We start from the raw sequence: 19,998 nt of genomic DNA on the forward strand, positions 1-19,998 counted from the left end.
TCATTCATCCAGTAATTTACCTTTTCTAAGCAGTCACACAACACCTCTATGGAACTATAGTCATCTAGATTTAGTGATAAACATGGGCACATGACCACTATCCCTCTACCAATCAACCCATTGCATTTATGTCAGATAAACAGCCAGACAATGTAGGACATAATAGTAGCATAGCGGTGATTTAGCTACCAAAATTGACAAGTTTGTGATTAAAAAACAAAAATATCCACCAACTCGACAACGTCTCCTGGTGACAACTCCACCGTGTCAGCGACTGAGTAAAGATGTGGGACAGAAAAAGAGTGGACTTTTCAAGTTAGCTGGAAAGGCAAATACCCATGGATAGTCTACAATGCTGGTTTTCACTGCAGCCACAATATGGGCACCCCTCTCCTATCTACAACACATGACCAAGAGTCTTTAAGAACTTTTGTACAGGATGTTTTTCCAGCTTGGCCAAAGCACTGGACAGATTTCAAAATAATGAAAAGTCAAATCTGCATAAAACTGCAATAAGCATCGTTGCTGCATCAATTTCTGCCTGTAATTATGAGCAGATGTCAGATGCAAGAACAGCTTTGTTGGCTATTATATCCTCAGTCCACTCACTGCCACTTCTCAAATGCAGAGGACACTGCTATGACGGTGTGCCAAATATGTCTGGCATTAAAGCTGGTTTGCTGGAACAGGAGCCCCGAGCACAGTTTGTGCACTGCACCGCACATTGAGTGAATTTAGTTTTTGCATTACGTTGCCCAAAACATCCATGCATGTCGCAATTTCATGATTCTCATTCGTGAAATGATAACTGATAAGAAATCCAGAAAAACATTTCAAGGGTTTCAAAGTAAAGAAGCCCCATCTTTGAAGCCTGTGTGTCTAACGCACTGGACTGTGACTTTGCAGACCCGAGTTTGGGCTCGGGCATCATTTTCCCGCTTCGCTTCATTTTTAACTTTTTTTTTTTTTTAAATCTCTATTACATTAATATTATTTTTTAATGAACACAAAAGCACTTATATATTGTTGTGGTATCATTTTTTTGCGTGCTTCAGTCAGGTCTGTGCTCCACGGACTGGGTTCTATGTTCTGGTTATGTTCCACTTGTGTGTATTCAGTGGTTAACTGATGCTGAGATTTCCCATGTTCGAGAAGGCATCATGGTTACTGCAGCTTGCTCTGCCAATGTGTGTCTTTGTTTACATGTGTTCTGAGTGTTGATTGGCTGGGAGGCTGGGGAAAGGGCAGGTGTAAGCGGGGAAAAGAGTTAACAATTCTGTTCCCACGGTAGTGTGAGTGTATGACGGTGTAAGACGGTTCTTTGTGTGTTTGTTTATTTTTGATGTGTTAATACGACCTCCATTAAAGCCTGTAAAACTGTGATAACGGCTCAAGTCACGTCAATAAAATACCTTTTGGGCTGCAGTGAGTGTGTGCACGCCCCTCCTCTCACCCCCCTCGCTGCACGAGGCACTGCGCTACTAATATACCGGCTGCAATACATTAAATAAAACAATAATTTACGTCGGGTTTGCTGCGGGCTCGGGCCTACAATTTAAGTTAATGGGTCGGGCTGGATTTTTTGGGCCCGATCTAACCTCTACCGCAGATACTAGGGAAAGGTTTGTGTTGGTAAGTGTGGGTGTTCGGTGTCTCTCTCTAGTGATTCTGAAAATCATATATATTTGTGTTAAAAAATAATAGGTTGTTTTCAACAAAAGAGGGATTTACAAGTGATTACAGAATTATCTTCTGGTCAGTTCTGTTCAGACTGCCCTAAGCAGGGCAGATACCATCGTACACTGATAGCATACACCAAGCTCTCTGCCTGAGGAAGCTCTGCTATGTTATGGCCACCGCTGTCAGCAACATACATAACCCTGAGAGCACTGAACAACAGCAAGTTCACTGAGGCACACACACTGCAAGCTTGTTTACCTCTGACATTCCAGACCAGTCTGTTCCCCAAAATCCTTTGACCAAATAAACCCTGTGTCCACATCTGACCAGCAACCCTAAAGCTTGACTCAGTCTCATTCATGTGAACTCAGCTGTAAAGCTTGCAGATTGAAAACCTGCCACATCGGACCAATCCTGTAGTTTTCCCCGAAGCAGCACTTTCAGGACAGACACTGCTAATGGACTTCAGCCAACCACAAAGATGAGCAAAAGCCATCTTTATCCATTGGGACACAAGGTACTCTGTAAATTCTAATCTGTATGTAAAGTAACTTCAACAAAAGGCATACACACAACCTAATTGACACTGATCGCACAGTAGAAGCTAACACATAACGCACCTACCTCATCTTACTCTGTTGATTTTACTTTTCTATCTTTTTTTCCTTAATTTATGAACTTGAGTATTAGCCTTAGTTCAGTCAGCATAGTACTCTATAGTGTTGTTTGTGTCAAGATGAGCTTGTTGAAAAATAGCTGTTTAAACAAAACTACTTGTCTGTGGTTCATGTATCAATATTGTTTTGCTAGAAAAATAGTTTGACAAGAATTCACACCCTGAGCTATTCTGACATAGTAATGACTTCTTCTTCTAAAGAGGTGGCACCCCAAAATATCAAACATTTTAATTCATCCTATGACTTATTAAACCCTGGTAGTGTTGAAGATGATGTTGAGCGTACAGCAAATCAAAACCACCAAAAGCACGACAATTTGTTGTAGTTCCATTGTTGAATGTTGTGAAAGAACAAAAGGAGGAGGCAGATTTTTTTTGCGCACTCTAACGTGCTCGCTTTGACAAATAGATGAGACTCTGAGAGAAGTCTCTACTCCAGTAACGGCGCCCTCCACCGACTAGCTCACGTAACTGCATCAGAGGCGTTTTGGAGCGGATCAAAAACTGTGCTTTCAACACAAACCCAGTCAAACCAAGATGAGAGAATGATCAGCTGTTCTCCTCCCATTCGGACTGAGTCCGGTACTACACCGGTGTGAAAGCACCCCTATCCACGTCAACCAGCAACAGGTGCCCACATTATAGGTTAACAACCATATCTCAAAACCCCTCCCCATAGTAGAACAAAACACTACTGTATTTTTTTTCAAGTATGATATATAAAAAGTAAGAAAATGATTCTTGTGGCCTCCAGAATTGGTGGCAGGGGTGTTTTTGAGTGCATTTTAGTGATTTTTGCAATTTAAAGAAAACATGTTATTGTCAAATTTACTTCAAAACATTTGTTTATGTCATGTTTGGTACCAAAAAATCCACAATGCTAAGACACATCTTCAACAAATCAATTTGGGTCACTTCTTCATCTATTTTGGCCATCACATGATAAAAAGTAACAAAATAAGTCAAAAATATTTTGATTTTGGGAGTAACTTTGCCCAAGATTGTCCATAACATTGCCAATATACATGGCAGAGTATTGTTTAAGGTTTTAAAATAATCGCAGTCAATTCCCCAAGCGCATACAATAATACTTTTGGCAAGAAGAAACAATTAATGCATAAATATAGTCCCTGAACTAAGATTACCCCCCTTATTTTCAGACAAACTCTTGGTCAAGATACTTGTCAAGGCATTTCTTGCAACCCTGTTGTAAGAAAAACATGAAAATGAAAAGCTACTACACTATGTAAATACATTTTCTGATAACAAAGATTTTAACGAGAAAAAATACTGGAGATTAAGCCAAATGTTATGGTCTCACCTGTTCATGCAATGGCAATAACACAAAGTTTACTGTACATCACCATTTTAAATGTGAACTTAAAAAGAAGCATTGACCTTGAATACTGGCCATGAATAACAGTTGTTTTTTGTTTTTTTTTGCAGTAGATTTAACTGCTTGGTAATCATTGGCATTGCTGTCGTCGTTGCACTGCGTCGTGGCGTTTGGGCAATCAACACACGGGCAAATATTGATGCATGGAAGACCAGCAAGTAGACAGGCACAGTTCTGAGAAACAGTACACTGGCATTTCATTTGGGTGGTGTCAAGCAACGGTTCCATTGTCCCATCGTCACACTTATTCCAGCCATGTCCCGCTGGATTAGTTCTGGGGTTAGTGGCAATGTGGCTTTTACACCATATTGCTGTCTGGAACTGGGCTCTATGAACATGGTATTTGAAAGCGTCTTCAGTTGGGGGAAGCATGGCACCAGTTTTCTCTGTTGTTGAAGTCAACACAAACCTTAATTCATCACGAGTTTAGCATGTTTTGCCCTTCTGTCTATACAGAAGAAGCACATATTCTAGTGCATTTTGTTGGACTGTTTTGAAGGGCAAAGACAAACTTTTGTCTGATGAGTCAAGTTTGTTTCATGGGTGTATGTGGGACGGCAGCTTGAATGATAGGAGACCTTTGAATCTGTTAGAAAATGTTGTGCACCGATTGACCCAATAAGGCTATGTATCTCATTTTGTCTTTGCTGATCTACAATTCGGATGTCTTTTTTAAAAAAACAAAAATCATTTTTTACCTTTGAACCGAGTGGCCAGAGCTTAACTTCCATGCACGGCACCACAGAGAATCTGTAGTTTTCCAGATAGAGTATCGAACGGGTTAAGTTCAATACCGACTCTAGTGAAACAGCGCGTTATTGAGCAACAGTTATATGGTTTAAACAATGGGAAACGTGTCTGCAAAAGACTTACCAGTGGCTGACAGTTTCAAATGATCTATTCAGAGAGCTCCCGTGTTTGAGAAGCTAACAATAGCATGACACAGGAGGAAGTGGAGGAGGAGTGGCCGCACACGTGACTCTTGCTCGCGTGAGCAGCTGTGTAGTGAAATAGATTTAGATGGTGCGCTAGCGCCCCCTCACACCCTGAGGTCAAAAGTTGAATAGGTTTCATTTCGGGGCCGTCCAGAAGTGAAATAAAATTAAAATAAACATTTTGAAATGACCAAATTACTTCAAAATAACAGATACACACACTTGGGGTATTTGGAACCCGTTGACCGAGTTTCAGGTCGAACTCGCACCGCGTCGGGGAGATATTTGCTCCACACACACACACATCCACACATCAACACACACACACACAGACCTCCCTTGCTTTTATAGGTAGATGGTAGTGCTAATATTATTGATGATGATATATAGTCTGGTGAATATCTTGCCATAAATACGACACATAAAAATGTCTGTAATATATTTACTTGATCAATTTGTGTTTATAATAAATTGTGAAAATCTTCACCAGGGTACATCATTAAAATGTGCTCAACAACATCCCTGCCACCAATTCCGGTGACCACGAGAACTATTTTCTCACTTTTTATATATCATACTTTAAAAAAAATACAGTTGGGTTTTGTTCTACCATGAGGAGGGGTATCCTATTTTTTTGGTGCTCAAAGGAGAGTTAACATCATAGAATTGTGTTCAAATACATTTCAATACAGAGATTATACTCTCTTTCAGACAGACTTAATATGGGCTTTTGTCACTGACACTCCAACAGATGGACCACATACACATTGCCTGTGAAAAACACAGAATAGTCACACATGGCTAGTCTCCTTTTTTGAGTGACAGCTTTAAATTCCTGCCCACACTTACTAGCTGTCCAAAGTTAGCTGATGTCATAATGATAGATGATGTAGTGTGTGATGTAGAATGGATGCCAAGTCATATATGTAACATTATCATAACAAACACACACACACCTGTGTGTAGCTGCCTTGCTCCTCGTCATCACCCTCCTTTAGCCGAATGACATCTTCATCATCCTCCTCCTCTTCCAGCTCGCTCTCTGTGCTCTCACTTTTCACATGCATGTTTGTGCATGCCTCCTCGCCCTCTGTGAGTCGTTCTGACTCAGTCAAATTGTCAAACTCGTCCTTCTGTAGCCTGGACAAAGCCAGAGCAGAGATTACATCTACACCTGGATTTCATTGATACGTTAGTTAGAAAACTTGAGGTTATGTATATAACCCCGGTTCTATGACTAATATGAGTGAGATGTCTGTCTGCATTCCTAAGAAGCATTATTTAAATCTGCCAATGCTGATTGGCTGGTGAAGCGCGTCAGTCCGCTAGGGGGAGACCCACCTCCTATAAAAGGAGGACAGAGATGTCTCACTCTGGGATATGGAAACTCCTATGGCAGAAGTCAGAGCCAGTAACAAGACCGCCTTAAGAGAGGCAAACTTCAGGCCCGCCTCCTCCAGAACCACCGCCAGATCTCACGGTGGTACCATTGGTCTGGACACGGGGAGCAGCCCTTACGCCTCACGTCAGGGCCTCACGAAGCCCTCACGCTCATTGCTCTGTTTTGAACATGTGTGTAGGTGCGTGCTTGTGGACGTGCAGGGGGGGGCAACAGCCGAACGTCCTGCGGAACCAGTCTGTCTCTCCCCAACAGCAGAAGGCCGAGCCTTGGCAGAGGGGAGGATGGGGCGTGAACAGCCTGCATGGGTGAAAGCAGATGAAGCTGGAAAACGAGGGAACATCAGCTTCGTCATCAGAGGAGAAAAAAGTGGTCAGGCAGTATTTTTCTTCCTCCTCTTCTACGTGCGCTGAGCAGGTTGTGCTGGCGCAACAGCAGCCGCCGGAGCTGCAGGGTTTCCGGGCCAGGAGGGCGGGCCTTGACGAGGCTGTGGCAGAGCTGTCGTTCTTTTCTGCGTCAGACAGTTTGGCAAGGTCGAGCAAGCGGGCTCATTCCTGGACAACCACGTTGCTCATCACCTTTCCCATAGCCTGCAGGGAGCAGCGTTGGGTGCAGAGACACACATAGGTAACAGTGGATATTTCCTCCATCGTCGCAGGGTCCTGAAACAGGGCGAAATCCTCACAGAGTTCAGCCTGATAGGCAGTGAGGAGAGAGAGGACATTCAGCACCCTGACTGAAAGAGCAGCGGCCGCATATGTCCTACAGGACAGGTCTGACTGGAGACAGTCCGCTCTGGACGGCAACATGGGCCTCCGAGGGGACACAGCAGCCTGTCAAGGGAGCATTTTAGCTGCAACGAGGGGCTCCATCGGTGGCATGCAAAGCAGTCCGAGGCTCTCCATCACCTCACAGTCGAGGGATGAGGCACCTAACACAGGGGTGAACAAACGGTCTTTCCAGGGGCGCGCTACCTCAACGAGCAGCTCAGGAAAGACAGGAAGGATTTGTCTCAGAGCACCCTTCAAAAAGGGAAGCTTCTTTCCTTTGTAGCGGGACCTGGTGGTTTCAGTTACTACGGTGGGCCAAGGAATGTCCACCATGTCCAGGCTGAGAGGATAGGAGACGGGCATGGAGGCCTCCATTTCCTCCTGGGAGGCGAAAGAGGCAGCAGGAAGCTTGCCCCCAGCCGGGGTGATGAAAGGATCGTCCTCCTTGTCCACACTTGAGCCGAGAGGGTCAGAGGAGTCTTCATCAAACTCTCCACAGTCAATCATGAGGACATCCTCGTGAAGCGTGGAGGGGGTCACCAGGTTGAGCTGGGAATCCCAGCTGGAACCCTGAGCAGCCGCAGTTTCCATCAGCAGAGTCTCTACTTCACCCGCCTATACGGGGACACCATGAGCGGGGGAAGGAGTTCTGCTCGGACAGGCTAACCTGGCATGCCAGCCTCCTGTGGATGCTCCGTGTGTTGAACACGGCGCAGTAATGACACAAGCCCGGAGTTTCAACCACCATACAAGCATGTTCCAGACCCAGGCAGTTGGAGCAGACTTTGTGCCTGTCCTTAGTGGAGATTTTACCCCAACACGGACAGAGACGACCCCCAGAGCATCCCGCTCCCTCGGTGAGAGGTGCCTTAGCTTCCATCACCGCGTGACGCAGTCAGGAGAGCAGGTAGCTTAGCTAGCGCCACCACAAGGCAGCTAGCACAGGTTCTAGCGGGGATGCAGGCCAACGTGTACTGGACCGTCCAAAGCTCGGATACCGCAGTATCTGGAGCTGGAGCCGGCTACACACTTTCGTGAGAGACCAGAGAAAGGACCGACATGTGCACGGACCTGTAGGCGCTGAGAGCAGTGGGACCGAGACGACAGCAAGGTGTGCTGAAGTCAACGCACTGGCCTTGCGGCAATGAGCGTGCAGCGTCTTTGTTAACGTTTTTATTCTTTCTATGTGATTTTTTCTGTGGCTGTAACAAAAGCAATTTCCCCGGGATTAATAAAGGAATTCTGATTTTGATTCCTTAGGGAGGTCTGGAGATGGTCAAAATTATGCAATAAATTAAATTCATTTATTTAATTGCAATATAAAAAAAAAAAAAAAACATGCATTGCTGTCTTATAAAGATTGCACTTATTGTAGTGTTGACCTTTGACAGCATGTGCAGACAAGGTAAAAAAAAAAAAAAAAGGATTGGCAGATTGAAATAATGCTTCTGAGGAATGCAGACAGAAGTTGCATCCCATAGTGAGACATCTCACAATATATTATAAAATAGAACACAAGATGCAGTACCTGTGAAACTCCGCCGCTACATCAGCCTCTTGCATGTCATTGGTCTCTGTTAATTCCTCCTCCGTCTCCTCTGGGTGAGTGGGAGGGGGCCGAGGAAGCTCCGTTCCTTTTGAAAGCACCTGCACGTGGATTTAAAGTTAGGTGTGTGCTACCATGTGCTATATGTTGTGTGTTTGTGCGTGTGTTTACCTTGTAGTGTTTTTCTAAGAAGTACTGATGCTGCTGCTGAACCACAAGCTGCTGCAGGGCCTGGGGGGACTGGGGCAAAGGAGCGCTCTGTGTGCGGGCCAGTGGCCGGTGACGGGGCAGCTTATTGACCGTCCGCATCCCGCCAGACACCCCCCTTTCTGCTGTAACCAACGGTGACTGGTTATACATGGGGACTGTAGGGGATGGGAGCCACAGAGTTAGACACACACTAAATGTAAGATAGAGTGTGTGTGTGTATACTGCAGCACCTAGCATGGCACACTGCTGCCGAGCCTGCTCCAGCAGGAGGACGTGCTGCAGTAATGAAGAATGTGCTGTATGAGAAGAAGGGGGCGGAGCCTCCACATCATGTCCTACATGAGTTAAGAAGAAGACAGATTATACAGTATACGATGAACCAGGGATAACCAGAAGCGCAGGCAGCGAGCAGACTCGCCTACTACTCTCTTTCTGGCCGCCTTCTACTCTTAAACATGTTCATAAATGATACCTTACAGAATCAGAATCACTTTATTGTCATTGTACCAGTACAACAAAATTAAAAAGCGGAATCCTTAAGGTGCATAGGTATCAAGCATTAATAAATAAGTAAAATCAAATAAAAACTAACATAAGAAACATACCACACAACATTCATACCAAAAGTCATTCCACATTTGTAGTTATTGCACTGTGCTTCTGTTATTGCACAATTCCCTATCAGTGTGTGTGTGCAGTTTTTGTCCGTTGAGTGCAATTATGACTCTGGCGTAAAAACTGTTTTATATCCAGTTTGTCCTTGCTTTTATTGTCCTGAAGCACATGCCAGAGGGCAGTAGTTTGAAGAGTGACTGATGTGGGTGAGATGGGTCCTTTAGTATTATGTATGCCTTCCTGAGACAGCGGTAACTGTACAGATCATCCAGAGAGGGCAGCCGATGATCTTACTGGCTGTGGTAACGACCCTTGGAGTGCTTTCTCGTCTTCAGCGGTGCAGCTGGAGAACAATGCACACATGCAGTATGGTAATATGCCCTCTATAGAGCAGCGGTAAAAAGACACAAAGTTTTTGACTGTAGGGGAAATACAGTCTCTGCTGTGCTTTCTTTTTGACCGCAGTGGTGTGTGTGCCCTTGGTCCGGTGCTCCTCTATGTGGACTCCCAGCAATTTAAAGTCTGACACCCTCTCCACACAGCTTCCACTGATGAACAGGGGCTTTATTCCTCCTGAAGTCTATGATTATTTCCTTGGTCTTCGCTGTGTTCAGGGCCAGGTTGTTCTCTCTACACCATGCCGGCAGCTGCTCCACCTTATCCCGTTATGCAGACTCATCCTCCCCAGAGATGTGTCCCACCACAGTAGTGTAGTCGGCTAACTTCAGGATGCTGCTGCTGGAGTGGGTGGGGATGCAGTCGTAGGTGTACAGAATATAGAGCAGAGGACTCAGCACACAGCCCTGGGGGGAGCCGGTGCTGAGGCTGAGGGTCAAAGAGATGTGTGGTCCTCCTCGTGTACTGAAACTGTGCTCCGAGCAACTTGCCCCTGTTTTAATGGATATCTGCAACTTGTCACTGAGGAACTGTATTGTGCCAGACAGCTTTAAAAAGTCCACCTTTATTCAGGTTCCAAAGAAATCTCCAGTGATGTGTCTAAATGACTATCGTCCTGTGGCCCTCACATCTGTTCTGATGAAGATTTTTAAGGGGCTTGTACTGGACTTCATTAAGAACCAGATCCCTGCATGTGTCGATCCACTCCAGTTTGCATACAAAGAAAACAGGAGCGTTGAGGATGTAATCTCCTTTGCTTTCAACTCTGTACACCAACATTTGGACAATGCTAAATCTCACGCGAGAATGTTGTTCATTGATTACAGCACGGCATTTAAATCTCTTGTCCCAGGTAAACTGGTTGAAAAACTTAGGTCTCTTGGTCTGAGTGATGCTATGTGTAAGTGCATTTTTAGCTTTTTAACTGGTAGATCACAGAGTAAAAATCTATGACTGTTTTTCTGACAAAGTGTCTGTACACTCATGATTGTGCAGCTTCTTCTGACTCCAATCTGATCATCAATTATGCTGATGATACCACCATTATTGGTCTCATCACTAAGAATGATGATTCATCTTATAGAGCAGAAATCATAAATGTTGTTAAGTAAAGAAAACAACCTCCCGCTGAACACATCTAAAACATGTGAGTTTGTTTTTGATTTTAGTCGTGGTAACTCTCACATGCCTGTTGACATTGACAACTCTCAACTGCAAATTGTTGAGGAGTGCAAGTTTCTGGGTTTAACTTTGTCTAATGACCTGAGATGAGACAAAAACACTAATCGCATTGTCAAAAAAGTTCATCAGCATCTCTTCTTTCTGCGGAAACAAATAACTCTAACATTCTGCTTAACTTTTATCACTGCACCATAGAAAGTCTGCTTGTTAGCTCTATGACTGTGTGGTTCAGTAACATCACAACCAAAGAAAGGAGAGCAACAACAACAAGGTGGTTCGCTCTGCAAAAAGGACTGTGTGCAGTGAGCTGCCTGTTCTGGAGGCTCTCTATGATTACAGACTGAGCTCTGAAAATCATCAATGACTCTTCTGGTACTGGCCACCTTGGTAAAGCCATGTTCCAGCTCTTTCCCTCCGCGAGAAGATATCGTTCATTGAGATGCAGGACATCTCGCCACATTAACAGCTTCTTCCCACAAGTTGTTATTAGGCTGAACAAAGCACTTTGGAGCCTGTTCTTGCACTTTTATTGGTGTATTGCTTTATTGTTGTATTGTTTTAAGTAGGTTATAAGTGTGTTTTTATTACCTCGCTTCATAGTGTGAAATGTTTCCCTTTGAACATTTACTGTGTTCATTTATTTTGTCTATTTTGGTGTTTGTTGTTGCTGTCTCTGGTGCATACTGGTGTATTTTTGCACAGATATATTGGTCCAACCCTGACCCTTTGGGAGCGGTCAGACAGAAAGTCCTTAATGCAAAGGCAGGAGGAACATGGCAGGCCCAGGTCTAGCAGCTTGGTCACCAGTCTGTTAGGGATGATGTTATTAACTCATTGAGTTCACATCTATAGATGTGAATTGTGTTTTTCGGCTGGGGTTGCTATGAGACAGTGTGACGAAGGTCTCCAGTGAATATCTAACTGTACAATGATGTAGTGACCAACTGGTGCCATGTAGGTGGCAGCAGAACACCTTTGGATGAGAGATCACCTGTGATGGGCAGAGCTCAGAAGGAGAGGAAAAGAGTTTACGAGGACAGAAAATGGCGCTACGAGAATTGAAGCTGAAGCTCCCAGCAGCTCACACTCGACCAGAGCATGTGTGGAACAAAGTGTACTATTGAGAGAGTCACGATGATGAGAAAAAAAAACGATCAAAAAACGGGGCAAGCGGTGACACTCGGTATGTCCGGGAGGAGGAGGAAGTTGTGTGTGGGGAGAATGACGGGGGGAGAGACTTGGAGGAACGCCAAAATACAGCAAGAAAACCCTTTAATTCTGACCCAGATAGCATAATAATAATACATTTGCCATCAAAAGCCCAATCTCAGTGTTGTTTTTGTAGTTTTATAGAAGGAAACCAATTTTGAGGTGTCCCTAAAGCAAAAAAAAAAAATGCTTCAAAGTCACTAATAGATTTTTTCAGAAAAAGCCATTTTTCTCAGCTTTTTGTCACAAACTGTGTATTTGTGTGAAACTTGCCTCTATTCACCTTCTGATTACGGAAGAACAAAACAAACTAGAAACAAAATATTTTTTCCTGATGAATGTAGAGAGTCTAATCTTTCAGAATCTGTGGGTCTTTAAAAATCAATCAAAATGCTTTAAAACAGCTGGCACTGAGGGGGGTAGAAATTTTGAAAATGACTGAAGGAGTTAAAAGCCGAGCTGAAATCCACAAAGAGCAGCCACACGCTGCCCCAGATGGGACATAGCAGAGTGGAGAGCTGTGGATATGGCGTCCTCAGTGGATCTGTTGGCTCTGTAGGCAAACTGATGGGGGTCTAAACCTGCCGGGAGTTTTGAAATGATGTGTGTCCTGACCGGCTTCTCGAAGCACTTCGTAATAATAGCTGTTAGTGCTACTGGGCGGTAATCCTTCAGGCAGTTGATACTGTTCTTCTTTGGGATTGGGACAATAATGGAAGACTTCAGATAGTGGGGACAGCAGCTTGAGCCAGTGACTGGTTAAAGATCCTGATGAAGACCTCCGCCAGCTGATTCGCGAACATCATCAGCACCTGACCAGAGACGCTGTCGGGTCCCGTAGCTTTCCTCGGGATCATATCCTTCAGTGTGCGCCTCACCTCATGCTCCTCCACCTGTAGGATGGGGCTGCTGTGGGCAGGTGGATGAGGTGTGGCTATGGGTGACTCCACCTCAAAGTGAGGGAAGAAGCGGTTCAGCTCTTCCCCCAGTGAGGCATCACCAGCCTCAGCTGTGGTGTTGCTTGATCTGTAGTGGGTGAATTGTTGCACCCCTGGAACCCCTTTAGCACTGAAAGAATATCTGTAATATTACCTGAATATCTGTAAAAGTCAGGTTTTTCTATTAGCTCTGTCTGCTAATCTCTTCTTCACTGCGCAGAATAGCTGCATTCCAGCCGAACACTGCGTTGCCAGCGCAGTCTGCTGGTTCAAACAAATATCTGGTGGCTGCAACTGAAGGAAAACAATCATTCTCTCTCAACATTTCCCCAACAATATAATAAATCCTAACATTCACAACATTACTGAATTCATCTAAATTAAATAAACATTATTTTTAAGAAAGATTCAACAAAGAAAAGAGTCGCTGGTAAGAATAATTCACAGAACATTTTTGAAAAAAGTAGATTTTGAAAAGGTTTTTAATTCATTCAATTCTTTGTCATCATTACCATGGATACCAGATTTCAACTTGGAAATGCATCATGCAAACAAAAACTAGATGAGAAAATACATCATGCTAAGAAAAGTGCTTCAAAATAGACGCAAGAAAAGCCACAAATACACTAATATAATGCACTAAAAGCCACCATATAGCATAATTTGTGAAACATTTTCCAGGGGGAGCATACCCCCCAACCCCCCTAGGTGTCGTGCCTCGTCGCCGTGAGTTTTAGCCTTTTTTTTTTTTTTAAGCTTACTACTTTTTTTTTCTGGACATCGCTGATGAAGGATGAGTTATTATTATTATTAACTCAGCTGTTAACCTCACCTGCAGGTAGGGAGGACGTGGAGAGAAACTTTCCGGTCAAAGCTCCACCCGATCGTAGTGATTGGACGGCCTGTCGCTCCGCCTCTTGCTGAGTTGACAGCTTTTGGGAAGGCTGAGAGAAGCATTAGCAAAGATTTAATCACAGATAATCAATATCACTTGGTTGTTTGAGCATGACTACAAAAACCCTGTAGCAACATCTTTTTTTAAACGGTTGGAAAAGGTCAGATCTAAATAAAAAAAAAAAAAAAGTTTGGATTATACTTGGTATGAAATAATCCAAACACTATTCACGCTTCAACACTTGGTATTGTGTGAATAAAGCTAAAAGACAACTGTAAAGTGCTTAGTGTTGAATGAATTGTATACAAGTTTCTGCATTTTCTCCAACAATGTTAAAAGCTGCAGTTGTGTTTATGTGATTGTTCTCTCTACTGCTGAACAGTGGAGTGTATTTTCATATTTGAACTAAAGCACTTATCGAGCGTAAACCTCCACCAGTTATCTGGATCAATGATCCTGATCATGGTACCATTCACAAAGTCACCAGTAGGCAGCGCTGTAGATCCATCTTAAGGAGCCGAACACAGGGAATCATTGATTTTTCAAAATTGATCCAGAATGAGTATGCAAATCTGGATCCCATCCCATTTTGGATATTTAGTGGAAGTTTGATCAAAATATGTTCATTAGTTTTCAAGTTAGACTGTTCACAGACAGATAAATGAATTGATTAATTAACGCCATCAAAAAACAACCTCCTTGGCGGAGGTAATAATCCCACATTAAACATTCAGTGCCAGCCATTTTCAGAATTTCTATCCCCCTCAGTGCTAGCCGTTTTTGAGCATTTTGACTGATTTTTAAAGACCCACAGAATATTTTGTACTATGATCTGAAATCTGACACCAGATTCTGAAAGACTGAAGCCTCTACTTTCATCAGAAAAAAAAAGTTTCTGGCTTGATTTGTTCTCCCGTATTCAGCCATTGAATAGAGCAAGTTTTACACAAATCGCCAGTTTCAGAGCAAAAAGCTGAGAAAACAGGCATGTTCTAAAAAAAATCTGTCAGTGACTTTGAAGCATTTTTTTTTTTTTTGCTTCATTGAAAACTATAAAAAAAAAAATAACAACACTGAGACAAGGCTTTGGATGGCAACATTATTATTGTTTTGCTATCTGGCTGACAGAATGTTTTGCTTACTGTATTTTATATCTCCTCCCCCCGTCAATCACACAGACGTAACTTCCTCTTCCTCCCGACACGCAGAGATGACCGTTTAGCCCGGTTAGTAGATGGTTTTATCTCACGATCGCAGCATTATCGATAATCCACTCAGGTCCACACATGTTCTGTGTTAGTATGTGGTGCTGTGAGCTGCTGGATACCTAATGATATCACTTCATAGCGCCATAATCTCCCTCGTTCCTGTTTCTTCCTACTTAGCTAATAGTAGCATCAGTGGCTAATCGCTCATCTAAAGGTGCACTGCTGCCACCTTCAGGGCACAGCTGGTCACTACATTACCCCACAGCTTAGATATTGATGAGGGACCTCCACCAGGGTGTATTCTAGTAATTTCTGTGATAAAACGTAAATGACGAGTTTTCTCGTCAATGGTCCTGAGTGAGTTGAAGTCCATGGTGGGCTTGTTAACATTAGCATACTAAACCACATAACTTGTTTTCAGTTCCCTCTGCTATAACAAATTTAATTTAAAAAAAACATTTGCCATAATGGTGAGAAAATAAGGTTATACAAACTAACATAAAAGTGGAAGATTTAGAGTGTACTTACTGTAATGTGTGCATTGGCGGGGAGGCCAAGGGAGATATTTGGCAGTGAAGGCGAGCTGTAGAGACTCAGAGGACTCAGTGTACCGTCTGCCCCAAGTGTCTGATGAAGAGATCTCAGCTGCACAGGGACACATACAACCAGAACCTGATCACTGGTGCTTTCTCAGGGGAGCACTCAAGGCAAGGCAAGACAAGGCAAATGTATTTGTATAGCGCATTTCATACACAAGGCAACTCAATGTGCTTTACATGATCAAAAAGTGCAACAGAAAACATTCAACAGCTTTAAATCAATAAGAACATTTAAAATAATCAGTAAAATCATCACCAAACACATTACATCAACAACAACGTGACCTTAAATCTCCCTCTCAATCATACGCAGTAGAGAAAAAGAGTTCCTTTAACTTTGATTTAAAAATGTTCACATTAGATGCTGACTTCAGCTCTGCTGGCAGTTTGTTCCACTTCTTTGCAGCATAACAACTAAACGCAACATCACCATGTTTACTGTGAGCTCTGGGCTCCACTATCTGACCTGTGTCCATAGATCTGAGAGACCTGCTGGGTTCATACCTGACTAACATCTCACTGATGTATTCTGGACCAAACCCATTCACAGATTTATGCACCAGCAGCAGATCTTTAAAGTCTATTCCGAGGCTGACTGGGAGCCAGTGTAAAGACTTTAAGACTGGAGTAATGTGTTCTGACCTCTTTGTTCTGGTTAAGACCCGAGCTGCAGCGTTCTGAACCAGCTGTAGATGTTTGATAAAGACCAATACAGTAGTCCAGTCTGCTGGAGATGAAAGCATGGACCAGTTTCTCCTGATCTTTGTGAGTCATTAAACCTTTCACTCTGGCGATGATCTGTAGGTGTTTTTGTGATAGATTTGATCTGACTGCTGAATGTCAGATCTGAGTCAATCAGAACACCAAGGTTTTTTACTTGGTTTTTAGCTTTTAAAGATCCAAAGACAATCACCTCCATTTTGCTATGATTTAGTTAAAGGAAGTTTTCACTCATCCAGCAGTTTACTTTTTCTAAGCAGTCACACAATACCTCTATGGGACCATAGTTATCTGGGTTCATTGATAGACATAGTTGTGTGTCATCTGCGTAGTTCTGATAATCAACAGTTGTGTAAAAATTGTCCTAGATGAATCATATAAAGGCTAAACAGAAGGGGTCCAACAACAGAGCCCAGAGGAACCCCACAGGACATTGGTAATTTGTCAGATTCAAAGTTTCCAATGCTTATAAAATAACTTTGCTCTTCCCATTTAGTCCAACCCATGTTTGCAATCTGTGCAACAAAATTGTATGATCTACAGTGGGGAATGGTGGCCTAGTGGTTAAGGACGCTGGCCTTGTAATCAGAAGGTTCCCGGTTCAAGCACTGTGAGATGTTGAGCAAGTCCCTTTAGCCGAAACAGCTCCCCAGGCGCCAACTGTTCCCCAAGGAATGGTTAGTAAATTTCTCCATTGTGAGATAATAAAGATAGATCCAATAGAATGAGAACAGATACTTTTCCTGAATCAGGAATGTCATTGATCACTTTGATAAGAGCAGTTTCTGTGCTGTGATGAGAATGAGAACCTGACTATTCATCAAATATTTTGTTAAATGTTAAGAATTGACTCAGTTGGTTGAAGACCACCTTCTCAATGATCTTGGCCGTGAATGGAAGGTTGGTGATTGGTCTATAGTTAGCCAGTATAGAGGCATCTAGTGTTCTCTTTTTTAACAGAGGTTTCACAGCAGCTACTTTCAGGGATTTTGGTACGGTGCCTGATTGGAATGAGCAGTTAATTATCTGACACAAATCACTGACAATTGACTTTACAACACTTTTAAAGAAGTTTGAGAGTATTGTGTCAAGGCAACACATTGATGGATTCAGCTGCTGAACAGTTTACTCTATTGTTTTTGGGTTCACTAATAAACTCTAACATTGTAATTGACACATCACTTAGTGGTTGAAGCTGTTCAAGATTTTTGTTATTTTGCTGGTTTGTTCAGATGTTTGACCTTATTGATTGTATTTTTCATTGAAATATACAGCAAATTCATTGCATTTTCCAGTTGACAGTAATTTCTTGGGCTATCTGATCTGGGGGGAGTTGTGAGCTTTTCAATTACAGTGTAGATTTTTAATGGTCATTGTTCCAGCATATGTGATCATTACAAATGGATGTGTCTTGGTTCTAAGGACTTATAATCGGAACTCTCTGTTAAGCATCAGAGAGTCAATGGAGGGCCTCTTTGATAAACGGGACAGGTATAAACAAGCGTTTCCTCCACCTTTTATCATCGATCCGGACTCACCTGAATACTTGCTGCTGTTTCTGGTGCTGGGCAAGGTCAGCAGGAGACCCAGGAAAAGAGGCTCACGGTCCGGAGTCCAGGTCAGGAAAAGGCGTGCTGCAGCACGCTTGGGTTCCGGCGTCTTCGGCCGCCGGAAACGCGCTCGGTGGGAAACGCGCTCGGTGCCTGCGCTGGATTTATTTCCTCGACGTGCGGTAAAGCGTGTCCATGCTGCCGCCTGCTCGGACTTCAGCGGGTGCCCTGGACCCTTCACAGCGCTGAAGTGATGGTCACGGTCCTTTGTCGCCATCTTCCACTTCTGTGTTTATGTCGGCTCTACCAGCAAGGACCAGCTGGAGCCCACGTGACCGCTGGACGTGCCTTCGACCAATACCGCTGCGCACCTTGAACACTGCCTCCGTGATGTCATCAACATTCCACATTGGATTGTTAAATGCTCGTTCAATAGCGAATAAGTCCTTTTCTTTGAATGACCTTTTCCTTAGAAAAGAGCTGGATATTATGTGCCTTTCTGAGACTTGGCAGAGAGGGGAAGAGTTTATTCATTCATCAGAGCTGGCTGCTCTGCTGTCAGGAAGCCCCGCCCCTGCCGCCGTGGTAGTGGACTGGCTATTTTGCACAGGGACGACTACACATGTAAAGTGATCCAGTCTCAAGACTTCGCGTCTTTTGAATCACACATGGTTAAGGTGGGTTCTTCAACTGTGTTGATCTACCGTCCTCCTGGCGCTGCTGCTGTCTTCTTAAAGGATTTTAGTGACTTTTTATCTTCTTTGATAAAGTTGGATTCTGTTCTAATCTTTGGGGATTTGAACCTTCATATTGATGACAGCTCATCTTGCTCCACAATGGAACTCCTAACATTGACTGAAGCTTTTAATTTTGAGCAACATGTTTCTGAGCCCACTCACCAAAAAGGACATATTTTAGACCTAGTTTTTACACTTGACCTAGACATTTTGAACGTGTCTGTAAATGATGTTCATTTGAGTGATCATAGTCTGGTTTTGTGTGATCTGCACTTTAGTCTTGAGCCCAAGCCATCAGAAATCAAGTCTCGAAGGCGTGTTTTTGCTGCTAACACTACAGAGAGATTTTCTGATATGTTTGACCCTCTTTTATTCATGGAGTGCTTTGATATTGACAATTTCATTCACTGTTTTAACAATCATTGTGTAACAATTTTGGATCAGGTGGCTTCTGGTAAATCCAATCTATCGACACAAAAAAAGCGTGCCCTTGGATTAATGATCCAAATTCTTAAAAGACTATGTCAAAAGACTGAACGCCTGTGGAAATCCACAAACCTTGAGGTGCACAGGCTTCATCTCAGGGATCTTGTGTCATCTTATGATGAAATGGTTGTGAATGCCAGATCTGTCTATATCCGTCAACTCATAACACTGAACAAGAAAAATCCCAAAGTGTTGTTTGACACGATACATTCTCTTGTCTGTCCTGCTGCTCCAGTTACCCCTGTCTTTTGTGAAGCTGACAGCAATGCCTTTGTGAGATTTTTTTACGGATTAAATTTAGACGATTAAGGATAAAATCCCGCCCCTTCTGTGTGGTACCTCTGGTGTCTTTGAGCCTGTCTCCAGCATGTGGTCCTCATTTAGGACCATGACATTTGCCAATATTTCGGCTCTGGTGACCAAGATGAAGCCCTCCTCTTGTTCATCTGACGTCCTTCCCTGTAGGCTCTTTCAAAAAGTGTTTGAGGTAATTAGCCCTGGGGTTACCAAAATGGTTAACCTCTCCCTGTCTACTGGTGTGTTTCCAAATGCTTTCAAGCACGCCATAGTCGAGCCACTACTTAAAAAAGCAGGTTTAGACCCCAAGGACCTCAACAATTTCAGGCCTATTTCTAAACTCCCGTTCCTGTCTAAGATTCTTGAGAGGGTAGTCTGTGACCAGCTTACAGTTTTCCTGGATCAAAATAATATCCATGAGACGTTTCAGTTCGGTTTCCGTAAAAAAAACACTTTACGGAAACAGCCTTACTGAGAGTGTCCAGTGATATCACGATGTCTGCTGATTCTGGAAAATGCACCGCTCTAGTTCTCTTGGATCTGTCCTCAGCCTT

General features: G+C 43.3%; 1 protein-coding gene across 3 annotated transcripts in view; it reads right to left on the minus strand.

The window, feature by feature from the left end:
* The window catches only part of hdac5 (histone deacetylase 5), a 144,011-nt gene that overhangs the window by 24,530 nt on the left and 99,483 nt on the right, over window positions 1-19,998 (minus strand). For all 3 annotated transcript variants that reach the window (XM_028454442.1, XM_028454440.1, XM_028454441.1), the window contains 6 exons: window positions 15,584-15,700; window positions 13,785-13,896; window positions 8,843-8,947; window positions 8,574-8,767; window positions 8,385-8,503; window positions 5,644-5,827 (listed from right to left, as the gene is read on the minus strand). In XM_028454442.1, coding sequence (XP_028310243.1) covers window positions 5,644-5,827; window positions 8,385-8,503; window positions 8,574-8,767; window positions 8,843-8,947; window positions 13,785-13,896; window positions 15,584-15,700 — 831 coding nt within the window. The remainder of the gene's footprint in view (window positions 1-5,643; window positions 5,828-8,384; window positions 8,504-8,573; window positions 8,768-8,842; window positions 8,948-13,784; window positions 13,897-15,583; window positions 15,701-19,998) is intronic.

Source organism: Gouania willdenowi, chromosome 8 (genome assembly GCF_900634775.1).
Source record: "Gouania willdenowi chromosome 8, fGouWil2.1, whole genome shotgun sequence".
Taxonomy (NCBI): Eukaryota; Metazoa; Chordata; class Actinopteri; order Blenniiformes; family Gobiesocidae; genus Gouania; species Gouania willdenowi.